The 10972-nt window shown below is 60.0% G+C and overlaps 1 protein-coding gene across 1 annotated transcript in view; it reads left to right on the top strand.

The window, feature by feature from the left end:
• Positions 1-10972, top strand: part of PPP1R12C (protein phosphatase 1 regulatory subunit 12C) — a gene marked incomplete at its 5' end in the record, with an annotated part of 16925 nt that overhangs the window by 3455 nt on the left and 2498 nt on the right. Inside the window, 5 exons of the mRNA XM_029924394.1 lie at positions 602-732; positions 823-941; positions 7064-7223; positions 10041-10185; positions 10280-10481. Of these exons, the coding sequence (XP_029780254.1) occupies positions 602-732; positions 823-941; positions 7064-7223; positions 10041-10185; positions 10280-10481 (757 nt within the window). The remainder of the gene's footprint in view (positions 1-601; positions 733-822; positions 942-7063; positions 7224-10040; positions 10186-10279; positions 10482-10972) is intronic.

The following is a 10972-nucleotide window of genomic DNA, read 5'->3' as shown; positions in this document are numbered from 1 at the left end:
GGGGTCCTGGACTCCATGGTCTGAGGGAGGAGGGCAGGGTCCTGGACTCCATGGTCTGAGGGGGGAGGGCAGGGTCCTGGACTCCATGGTCTGAGGGAGGAGGGGCTGGGGGCCTGGACTCCATGGTCTGAGGGAGGAGGGGCTGGGGGCCTGGACTCCTGGGTCTGAGGGAGGAGGGGCTGGGGGGGAGTCAGGACCCCTGGGTCTGAGGGAGGAGGGCTTCATCACTGGAAGCCTCGTCCTGTGGGTGGTGCCTGGGATACGTTATATGTAACATTCAGGATTCCCTACGCCGGAGCAAAGCCACCTTTCCTTATCCAGTTCTGCTTGCAGGGATTTGGGTGCCGTGTTCTCATGGTCCCCGCTGAGCCCCAGATGCCCAGCTGACCTACCTTTGGGAAGCCACGGGGTCTTAAATAGCTGGGTAGCTGATCGAGGCTCCAGGGGCAGGGCTGGTGCCTTCCAGGGTCATCTGGGTTTTCCCCTTGGAGGTCATGACTGCGTGTTCCCGGTGTCTGTGTCACGGCCCCTCGGGTGTCCTGCTTGCTGGGCATGCAGAGCCTGGATGAGGGAGGCTGACGGCCGTGCCCTCTGCGCCCAGGCCTGCATCGATGAGAACCTGGAGGTGGTGCACTTCCTGGTGGAGCAGGGCGCCACGGTGAACCAGGCGGACAACGAGGGCTGGACGCCCCTGCACGTGGCTGCCTCCTGTGGGTACTTGGACATCGCCAGGTGAGGCAGGGGAGGGTAAGTGGGATCGCATGGGGGCCGGGGCTCAGAGCCCGCAGCCCTGACCGCCCCGCCCCTCCACCCCGCCCCCAGGTACCTCCTGAGCCATGGGGCTGACATTGCCGCAGTTAACAGCGATGGGGACCTGCCCCTGGACTTGGCCGAGTCGGACGCCATGGAGGGGCTGCTGAAGGCGGAGATCGCCTACCGAGGTGGGCACCTGGTGCTTCCCGCGGGCATGGGGTACAGACTGCCGGGGCTCAGAGGCTGGCCCTCCTTTTTGGGTCTCTGGCCCTCTCTGCTCTGGGCTCCTTGCCCGGAGCGTGGGAGTGCGGTCCCTGTCCTCGGGCTGCTTGGAACATTGGGCGAACCTGTGAAGTGTGTGCCACCACTGGGCACAGATAAGAGCCCAACCCGATGTTGACCCAAATTGTCATTTTACCCGTGGAGTGAGGAAGTGAGGTGCGGGGGGCTTGTCCAGGGCTCTCTCGGGTCAGATGGTCCTCTCGGGAGTGCTCACTGAGGGGCATTGGGCTCGCCGAACCCCGGGTCCTTAACGTGGGGCCCAGGAGCCCCTGAAGCTCTGTGTGGCCCCGGTCCTGTTTCTAGGAGAGCACGTGGTGATTCCGGCAGGTTCTCAGTTCTCCCTCCAGAGCAGCCACGTAGAACCAGCCCGTACGTGCGGTGTGTGGGGAAGGCTGTGGCCTGAGCGACCTGGGGGACGCGGGCGGGGGGTGGAGGGGTGCTGCTCCCGCTGCAGAGAGGCAGCCGCCGGGAAAACGTGTGGGTGCGGGCCCGGGGGTCTCGAGACTCCGCTGCCGAAGAGCGGGCCCTGGGGCGTGCAAGGGACGCCGGACCCCTGGCTTGGCTTGGGCAGGCCACAGGGCCACGTGCGGGTGGGCGTCTGGGGCCCTGGCGAGCGCAGTGGGGGTGCTTTAAGGCAGGGCTGAGCTGCTTCTCTCCTCTCCTTTGACTTCGCTCAGAAAACCTTCAGCGTGGACAAAGGTCGGGTCAGCCTTAGGGGGGCACTCAGGTGACCCTGCCTGGGCTTCGCCCAGGGCTTTAGCCACTTTGTGGAGATGTGACTCCTAGCCCGTTTGGTCCCTTCGGAAGCGTGCGATCCGCCGGGCTCCTAGTGAGCCACAGTGTTGTGCCTCCACCACCACGTCGATTCAGAGGGCTTGCTTCACCCCAGAGAAACCGGGAGCCCTCGGCCGGCACCCCGCGCCCGCTCAGCCCTCGTGGCCACTCATCTGCTTCCTGTCCCTACACGTCTTTGAATGTTTTGTATGAATGGGGTCATGTGGTATAGATTCATCCGTTTTTAACATTTTGGCTCATCTGCATTCACCCTGTCTTCCCCCTCCCCCCACCGTACATAAATAGCACTCTTCCCCCACCCCCCTTTCCTTCTTTCCTTTTCTTTCTCCCTCCCGGCTGCCTCTGTCTCTGTTCCCAGCCGCCTGGAGAACGGGGCGCAGACGCTGTAACCCGGTCCTGAGCCCGTGTCTCCTAGAACAAGGACACAGGGTGTCAGTCACATTGTTACTCCTCCGTGGGCATCGGGACCTTGGCCTTGATGCTGTGCTGTTACTGAGGCAGTTGTAGCCTCCCCTCCGGGCCTCGCGAGGCCGTGCTTGCCCTTGGTCCCCCCTTGCCCTCCTCACCCCGCCTTGTCTGCCCAGCGTGTCCCCCGGGGACCTGCCTGCTGCTTCTCCCGAGACGCAGGTCTGCGTCCGTGGCAGGAACGGCTCAGCGCATCTCTCCGGGGACAGGTGCAGTCCGTGTGCCCGATTAGCTTTGAGTGTCAGGGAGGGGCGCTGGCCTGGTGGCTCTGCCAGGGAGGCGTCTCCCTCGTGATTAGAAAGCAATCCGGCGGCAGCTTCTGTGGGAAGCCTTGCAGCGGGCTCAGGGCTCTGCCCCAGAGGCGGTTTGAACAGCGGGTCCGGTCCGTAGCGGCCGCTGGTCACAGCAGCTGGGCGGGAGCGGCCCCCGTGTCCCTCAGCAGAGGACCAGGCGGACGGCCTGTGGTGTGTGCGTGCGACCGGGCGTCAGCATTCAGCCTGGAAAAGGCAGGAGGTTGGGACACAGGCTACGGTGCGAGCGACCCTCGGGGGCGGTGTGCTCAGTGAGGGGTCCGCCAGGCCTGCACCTTGCATGGACGCTGGGCGATTCCAGCTCCGTGAGGAACGGGCTAGATGGTCACATTCACGCAGGCAGAAAGTGAGTGGTGGGGGCCGGGGGATGCTGTTAACGGGGACGGCGTTCGGCTTTGCAGGGTGAAGCGTGTTCTGGAGGCAGATGGTGGTGGAGGTGCACAGCCGTGTGAATATACTTAATACCACTGACCACAGTTAAGAGGGGCTAGGATGGTAGATCTGATGCGTGTTTTTACCGCAGTTTAAAGTAAAAAGGCAGGGCGCCTGGGTGGCTCAGTCGGTTGAGCGTCTAACTTTAGCTCAAGTCATGATCTCGCGGTTCGTGGGTTCGAGCCCCGCATCGGGCTCTGTGCTGACGGCTCAGAGCCTGGAGCCTGTTTCCAATTCTGTGTCTCTTCCTCTCTCTGCCCCTCCCCTACTCATGATCTGTTTCTGTCTCAAAAATAAATAAATGTTAAAAAATAAAATAAAATAAAAAGGCAATTTATGGGCCGTGTAACCTAAGTTCAGGAATTATTCAAACTTCAGGCATGGTTTGATCTAGGGGCACCAAGTCAGAAACGTCACCATACTGAACTCTGTATTAACTTTGTTCTTTTTTTTTTTTTTTGAGCTTTTAAAATCTTAAAACAGTTTTTAAATGTTTATTTTTGAGAAAGAGAGTGTGAGCGGGGGAGAAGCAGAGAGAGAGGGAGACACAGAATCCGAAGCAGGCTCCAGGCTGTGAGCTGTCAGCACAGAACCCGATGCGGGGCTCAAACCCACGAACTGTGAGATGATGACCTGAACCGAAGTCGGATGCTTAACTGACTGATTCACCCCCTCTGGGTGCCCCTTTAAAAATCTTTTTCGAGGGGCGCCTGGGTGGCTCAGTCGGTTAGCATCTCACTTGGGCTCAAGTCATGATCTCACAGTCTGTGGGTTCGAGTCCTGTGTTGGGCTCTGTGCTGACAGCTCAGAGCCTGGAGCCTGCTTCAGATTCTGTGTCTCCTTCTCTGTCTGCCCGTCCCTAGCTTGTTCTCTGTCTCTCTCAATAATAAATAAATAAACATTTAAAACTTTTTGAGCATTTTTAACGTTTATTTCTGAGAGAAACAGTGACACCGTGAGCAGAGGAGGGGCTGCGCCGGCGGAGCCCCGCACAGGCTGCTTTCTGGGCAGACTCTCTCAGTAGGATAAGGCGCAGCTCCTAACGGTGTGGGCCGATTCTTCAGTGAACTGGGACTGGATTTCCTCAGTCACCGGAGCTGCCGCCCTCTGCCTAAGCCAGCCCTCGCCAGTCCCTGGGACGAGAGGGATGGGCAGCACGCTGGGCGACGTGGCCACCCGGGAAGCCCTGCCGCAGTTGGAGCCGTGCGGGGCTGGAGCGTGCAGGGCGCGTGCAGGGTAAGGACAGTGAAGACCCCGTGAAGGAGGGAGAGCCATGCCACCGAGGCCAGCATCTCCCCACTGCAGGGCTGCAGGCGGGACGGCCCGGGGACGCGGTTCGGGCCTGTCCTGGGCAGCAGGACCCTCTGGTCACTTTGGCTGTAGTCCGACCCCCAGGACACACAACTGGGCAGGACGGGGGCATCTAGCCGTTCTGCTGCTAAGCCACCCGAGAGAGAGACAGGAATCTCCATGGGGGGTTGTTGGCAGGGGGAGAGGCCGGGCCTCCGCAGAGGCAGATGGGTAGTCACTCAAGGTAACGGACCGCTGTAAGCAGGCGGGCAGCAGCTTCTGGGAAGGACGAGACTTTGTGGGAAGTGCAGCCAGGCTGCATGACCCCTGTGGCCACCACCCCCAGCACAGGGAGCGAGGGGCCCTGCGTCCATGGTGGGCGTGGCCGCGTTCCAATAAAACTTTATTCACAAACATGTGAATGTGGTTGTGAATGTGGAATGAATCCACAAGCCTGTGGCCTTCCGGAATAGGCAGAGCTCAGTGACAGGAAGCAGACGGGTGGTCGCCAGGGGCCAGGGGAGGGATGCACAGGGCATGACTGCTAAATGGACATGGGGTTTTGTATTTTACCATCACTGTAACGGAAGGGAAAAACCAGACAGGTTTGCCAACCCCGATCAAGAGCCCCGTCAGTAAACGCAGGCACATCTCAGAGAAGAGCAGAGTGCAGAACTCCGTGAGTGTGTGAACACGCAGAAGGACACTTCGGTCTTGGACACGGGACCAGCACAGCCCACCCGCCCTGCCCAGGGCCGGCCTGTGCATCTGTAACAGGATCGAAGGTGATTCCCTTCAAGGAGGTTGCGTGCGGGTTGCGGGGAGGGTGCCCCTGCGTCCCCAGCGCTGTCCTGGCCTCTCTGCCCCAGCCTGCCCGAGAGCCGGAGGTGATCCCGTTGGAGTTCAGTGGCGAGTTTTCCGGGTGCCGGCAGGTGGCGCAGACGCGCAGCTTGCACTCTGGGACCCCAGTGCAGACCTAGGGCGGCCGGTTCCAGCCTGTGTAGGGGGTTCTTAACAAGAGGCGTGGTCATGAAAGCGAGGTGGGATTGGTGGGGGGCACGCAGGGGGCTTTGCTGTCTCTGCCCTGTTTCAATGTTTGAAGCCCACGTGGGCTTCCGGTGGGGCTTCGTGGTGGCGGCGTGGGGCTGTCCGGTGCTGCCCAGCGTGCTTGGAGATTCTTAGTGGGTGCATTTAAAGAGTGAAAAGAGGAACGTGTGGGTGGCTGCGTCGGTTAAGCGCCCGGCTGCGGCTCAGGTCACCATCTCGCAGTTCTTGGGACCGAGGCCCGCGTCGGGTTCTGTGCCGACAGCTCAGAGCCTGGAGCCTGCTTCGGGTTCTGTGTCTCCCTCTCTCTCTGCCCCTCTCTGCTCAGGGTCTTTCTGCTTCTCAAAAATAAATAAAAGTTTTATAAATTAAAAAAAAATAAAAGAGTTAAAAGAAGCAGGTGGCATTAACTTTAGTGATATATTTTATTTAACTGTGTGTGTCCAAGACTTTATCATGTCACGTTAATCACTATAAAGAAAACCGTTCATAGGCTGCTGTGCACTTTATTTTTAAGTTTATTAATTTTGAGGGAGAGGGGGAGGGAGAGAGAATCCCAAGCAGGCTCCGTGCTGTCAGCGCAGAGCCCGACCGGGGGCTCAGACTCATGAACCCTGAGGTCATGCATGACCTGAGCTGAAATCAACAGTCACGCTCAGCCGACTGAGCCGCCCGGGCGCCCCGTGCCGCACTCTTTTCCCCCCACACATCCAAGTCCAGTGTGTATTTTATGTTCATAACACGTTTCGGTTTGGACTGCCTACGGTTCAGGCACTCGGTGGCTGCCGTGCCGTTGAGCAGGATGGCTCAGCTCCGCGCCGGCACTTTAGTAAGTGTGAGAAATTGCAGTCGAAAAAGCCATGGACGGGGGCGCCTGGGTGGCTCTGTCGGTTAAGCGTCCACCTTCAGCTCAGGTCATGATCTCACGGTTTGGGAGTTGGAGCCCCGTGTCGGGCTCTGTGCTGACAGCTCAGAGCCCAGAGCCTGCTTCAGATTCTCTCTCCCTCCCCCTCTGCCCCTCCCCCACTCAAGCTCTGCTTCTGTCTATATCAATAATAAATACACATAAAAAATTAAAAAACAAAAGCAACGGACGCTAATAAACTTTCCAGGAGAGAGAGTGACCATTGGCTGGACGAGGCCTTTTTTGACTCCTGTCTCAGTAGATGGTGTGCAAAATACAGATTCTCAGTGATGGTCAGCAGATACTACGCCGGCCTCAACAGGGCTGCTGGCCTTGATCCAAAATCCACTTTGGCCTGAAGTCCTCGCTTGCCCTTTGCATCTGTAAATGCAGAAGAGCTTTGCAGGAAGCCGAAAAGTGCCGAAACCGGCCAGCCGAGCGGCGGGCTGGTGCTCTCCCGATGGCCGGGGCTGAATCTGCACGCGGCTGGGAGCGCTTGTCCTGGTAGCGCGGCCCCTGGATCTGGTGCCCTCTGCCTGGTGTGTCCTACTCCGGGTGATAGGAGAGGCCCTGACAGCGTTTGGGGACGCGGGCCCGGTTGTCACTGGTGGTGCCAGGGAGAGTGCAACGGAGCGTAAGAGAGGAGCGACAAAGGTGATGCTGTGGCTGGAGTGGGAGGCGGCCTGTGGTCCCCACGGCCCCAGCGGAGCAGGCGGAGCGAGGGGGGCCTCCTGCCTCGAGGAGCTCCGGGTGCAAGTCCTCCCCCTGCCCCTTCTCGTCTTCCCAGGCGTGGACGTGGAGGCGGCCAAGCGGGCCGAGGAGGAGCTGCTCCTTCACGACACAAGATGCTGGCTGAGCGGGGGCGCCATGCCCGAGGCCCGGCACCCCCGCACGGGGGCCTCTGCCCTGCACGTGGCTGCCGCGAAGGGCTACATCGAGGTGATGAGGTGAGCGGGGCTGGGGGGTTCCCTCTTTGCGCTCTTCTGCCTTCCTGCGGGTTTTTAAATTTATGTATGTAGTCTGAGTGTTTCCCTCTAAATAGAGCTTCACCGTATCCACAAGTCCTGATGTGGAGGCTTTTCGTTGTCCTGCGGTTTAGACTGTCTTCCAGCTTGTCCTCTCTCTTCTGCGGCTTCTGGATTGTTTAGAAGGATGTCCTTAATTTCAGATGCATGGGATTTTCCAGTTGCTGTCTCAGTGCCCATTTCCTGGCTCGCTGGCACTGTGGTCCCAGAGTGGGCTCTGTATGCTTTCAAATTTCCAAAATTCACTGCGGTTCGCTTCACACCCTGGTGTGTGCAAGCTGGAAAGGACGTGCGCCGTCAAGGACGGCGTTCTGTGTCGTTATTAGGGCACCTGTGTAGTCGTGCTCTTTCAAGCTCCTGTATTCTTAGTGGTTTTTTCTGTCCACCTACCCTGTAAGTTACCCTGAGAGACACGTGTTTTTGTTATTGTTGTGAAGATTTTATGTTTAAGTAATTTCTACACCCAGTGCAGGGCTTGAATTTACAAGCCTGAGATCAAGAGTCTCCCGCTTCCCTGACTGAGCCAGCTGGGCGCCCCTGAAACTTCCTCCTGTGCTTGTGGATTTGGGCTGTTTGTCCTTGTGGTTCCAGCGGTGTTCATTTCTGTATTTGAAGGCCGAGTTATCTGGCGCGTATGTGTTTTAAATCGCTGCAGCACGTGCTCCTTTGCTGCCGTCTGTCGGGCTGCCTCACCCTCTTCCACTGGGGTGTGGTCGGTTCTCATTCTCATCCTTAGGTTCTAATTCCTCCCTTTGTGATTTATCGTTTATTTTTAGTGTGGAAGTGGAGTAGAGATGGATCCTTCAACTCTGCTCACCTCTGTGTCGGGTTTTTAGGCAGGTTTCCTGTGAGGTGCTGGCGGTGACCCTGGCAGCTCCAGGCTTGTGACCTAGCTGCTCACCTGCTGTGAGAGCAGAATCCCTCATTCTCCATTCTTGCAACAAAAGTTCTGGCCTCCTGCTCACTAGGCCGCCTCAGGCACCTGCCCATTCTGAAGCCAGTCCCCGTGGCAGGGGGTTGGGATACTGTTAATGGTCAAGCCCTGTCACGCACCCAACCCTGCTCTCTTTTGCCCAGGACTTCTACCCGAGTCTCAGGTGGCTGCTTCACCTCCTGCCATTGCATCTACATCCCAGGCAGCAGGGAGGAGGGGAGGACGAAGGGAGCAAATGTTGATTCCTTTTGTTTTTATTTTATCATTTTCTTTAAGTTTACTTATTTTGATTGCGAGAGAGCTGCATTGTCCAGCTCCTGAACCGTGAGCTCTGACGTGAGCTGAAATCAAGAGTGGGTGCCTAACCGACTAAGCCACCCAGACACCCTCGTTGATTCCTTTTAAAAGAACAGTCCTGAAGTGACACGCACACGAACACTGACGGCCCACCTGCCAGGCCACCTGGCATTTTCGTGGCATTTCCATCATCCCAGTTACTCACCTGGCCGGGCACAGCCGCCAGGGAGCCCGGGAGGTCCCTCTTGAGCCCGGCGACAATGTGGCCAGCCGAGGGCCGGGCCCAGTTACTCAGCACGGAGACGGTGCTGGGGGCAGCTCACTCTGCCGCGGGACGGAGCACTTCGGACGCAGGAAGGCTCCCGAGTCCCCTTTCATCACCGCCCTTGGGCGGGTTGCGTTGGTGGGAGGAGGTAACTGACCAGGGCAGAGTAGAGGTACACACTCGGTGCTTACTTACTGAGCACCTGCTGTATGCCAGGCCGTCTTTTAGATCTGGGGAGACCATGGCAGACGAGATGGGTCTGCGCCCACGAGCAGCCCCCAGCCTCGCGGTGGAGGCAGATGAGTGACCAGGGAAGCAGGCCACGTGGCGTGGGCCCGAGTGCACAGGGGTGACCTGTGGAGGGGTGCGCCTGTCTTTTGTAAGGTGCGGAGCTCGGCAGTGTTCTGGGCTCTCCCCTGGATGCCAGGACCACCCCGCCACACTCAGATGACCAAACATGTCTGGACATGGCCAGGTGGCCCCCCTGGGGTCCAGTGCTGTCCCTAGTTGAGAACCAGGGGCCTAGAAGGGCATAAACAGGGCGGTGGGAGGAGTGGGGGGGCGTGCTGCATGAGCTCTGGCCCGGAGACCCCTGGTGACCCTGTGCAGCTCCGGGAAGTGAGTGATGAGGTCAGCGGGGCCTCACAGAGTCCCTTCCATTTGAAAAGTCTAATGAACCCTGTCCACCCTCCCACCTCATATTGGTTTGTTTCCACGGACACGGAACCTGATGCCAGCCTGCAGGGGCCTCACGTGCGGGCCTGGCCTGGGCGTCTAACCTGCCTTCCCCCCATCCCGTGCTCTGCGTCCCCCATGCCGCGGCTCCTCAGCTTCGCCGCTAGTGGGGTTTCGGACCCAAGCAGTCTTTGCTGTGGGCTGTCCTCCGCACTGGAGGCACATCCTCCTTGTCCCCTGGCACCCGCCCCTCAGCCGTGACAGCCTGGACCCTCTCTGGACACGGCCAGATGTCCCCGGAGAGCCCCCACTCCCGCGGCGGGTTCCTAGAAGTCCCTGCTCCGGGGTGGCCGGGGCCCTTTCGTGGGCTCTGGAGCTGTGTGGCCCGCGCCCAGCGGTGACGGTCAGGAGTACAAGGGGCAGGGTTCCTGCCGCCCGCTGGGCCAGGGCAGGGACTCCATGGAGAGGCCCTCCCCGCCTGCCTGGGATCATCCCAGTGCCCTCGCAGCCGGCCCACAGCGCGGCGACCCCGCCGTGGTCCTTGACTCCGAGCCTCCCCGGCCCCCAGGCTGCTCCTTCAGGCCGGCTACGACCCAGAGCTCCGGGACGGGGACGGCTGGACCCCCCTGCACGCCGCGGCCCATTGGGGCGTGGAGGATGCCTGCCGCCTGCTGGCCGAGCACGGTGGGGGCATGGACTCGCTGACCCACGCGGTGAGGGCTGGGCTGTGCGGGGCGGCAGGGCGGCCCGGGGGGGGGGGGGGCCCACCTCCGTCATCCGCCCTCTGTCTTCCTGCGCCTCCTCCAGGGCCAACGTCCCTGCGACCTGGCGGACGAAGAGGTGCTGAGTCTGCTGGAGGAGCTGGCCCGGAAGCAGGAGGATGTAAGTCTGGGGGCTCCCTCCCTCCTGTCAGCTCCCTGGCTCCCCAGGCCCCCTTGCTGGGGGACCTGCTCCTGGGCCAGGCCTTGTTGCTGGAAAAATGCTCTGGGCTCTGAATCCCGGCTCTGGCGTGGACTTGCTGTGTGAGCTCAGGCTGGTTGCTTAACTTCTCTGGGCCTCAGCTTCCTCCCCTGTAACGCGGGGATGACTCCGTGAGGAGTGACGTGGGGTTTCTGGGATGCCATGAGGAGTACGCACGCTCCTGAATAAGAGTGGTTAGAACCCGCTTGGCGCATAGCAAGCCTGATAGGTAGCAAGAAGCGTCTCTGGAGGCCTCCCCGGGGCCGGGCGCTCTGTGCCAGGTGGATGGACACGTCCCTCTGTGTAAGGTTGGTCATGGTGACATCGAGAGGAAAGGTCATGGTTCTCGCTGGGCGGACAGCTTCTCAGACCCAGGGCATGTGCTCAGTTTTGAGGGCACAGCACGTGCAAAGGCTAGGGGGTAGGAGAAGGTGTGGTGCCCGGAGGGGAGTGTGAGGCAGAGGCCTGGGCCCGGGGCGCACCCTCAAGGGCCTTGCACGCTAGGCTGAGGAGCAGGGTGAGGGGGCGGCTGGTGGGGGC

This window comes from Suricata suricatta, chromosome 16 (assembly GCF_006229205.1).
Source record: "Suricata suricatta isolate VVHF042 chromosome 16, meerkat_22Aug2017_6uvM2_HiC, whole genome shotgun sequence".
Classification (NCBI taxonomy): Eukaryota; Metazoa; Chordata; class Mammalia; order Carnivora; family Herpestidae; genus Suricata; species Suricata suricatta.
The sequence above is the reverse complement of the archived record's forward strand: the minus strand, read 5'-3'. Positions and strand labels throughout refer to the sequence as shown.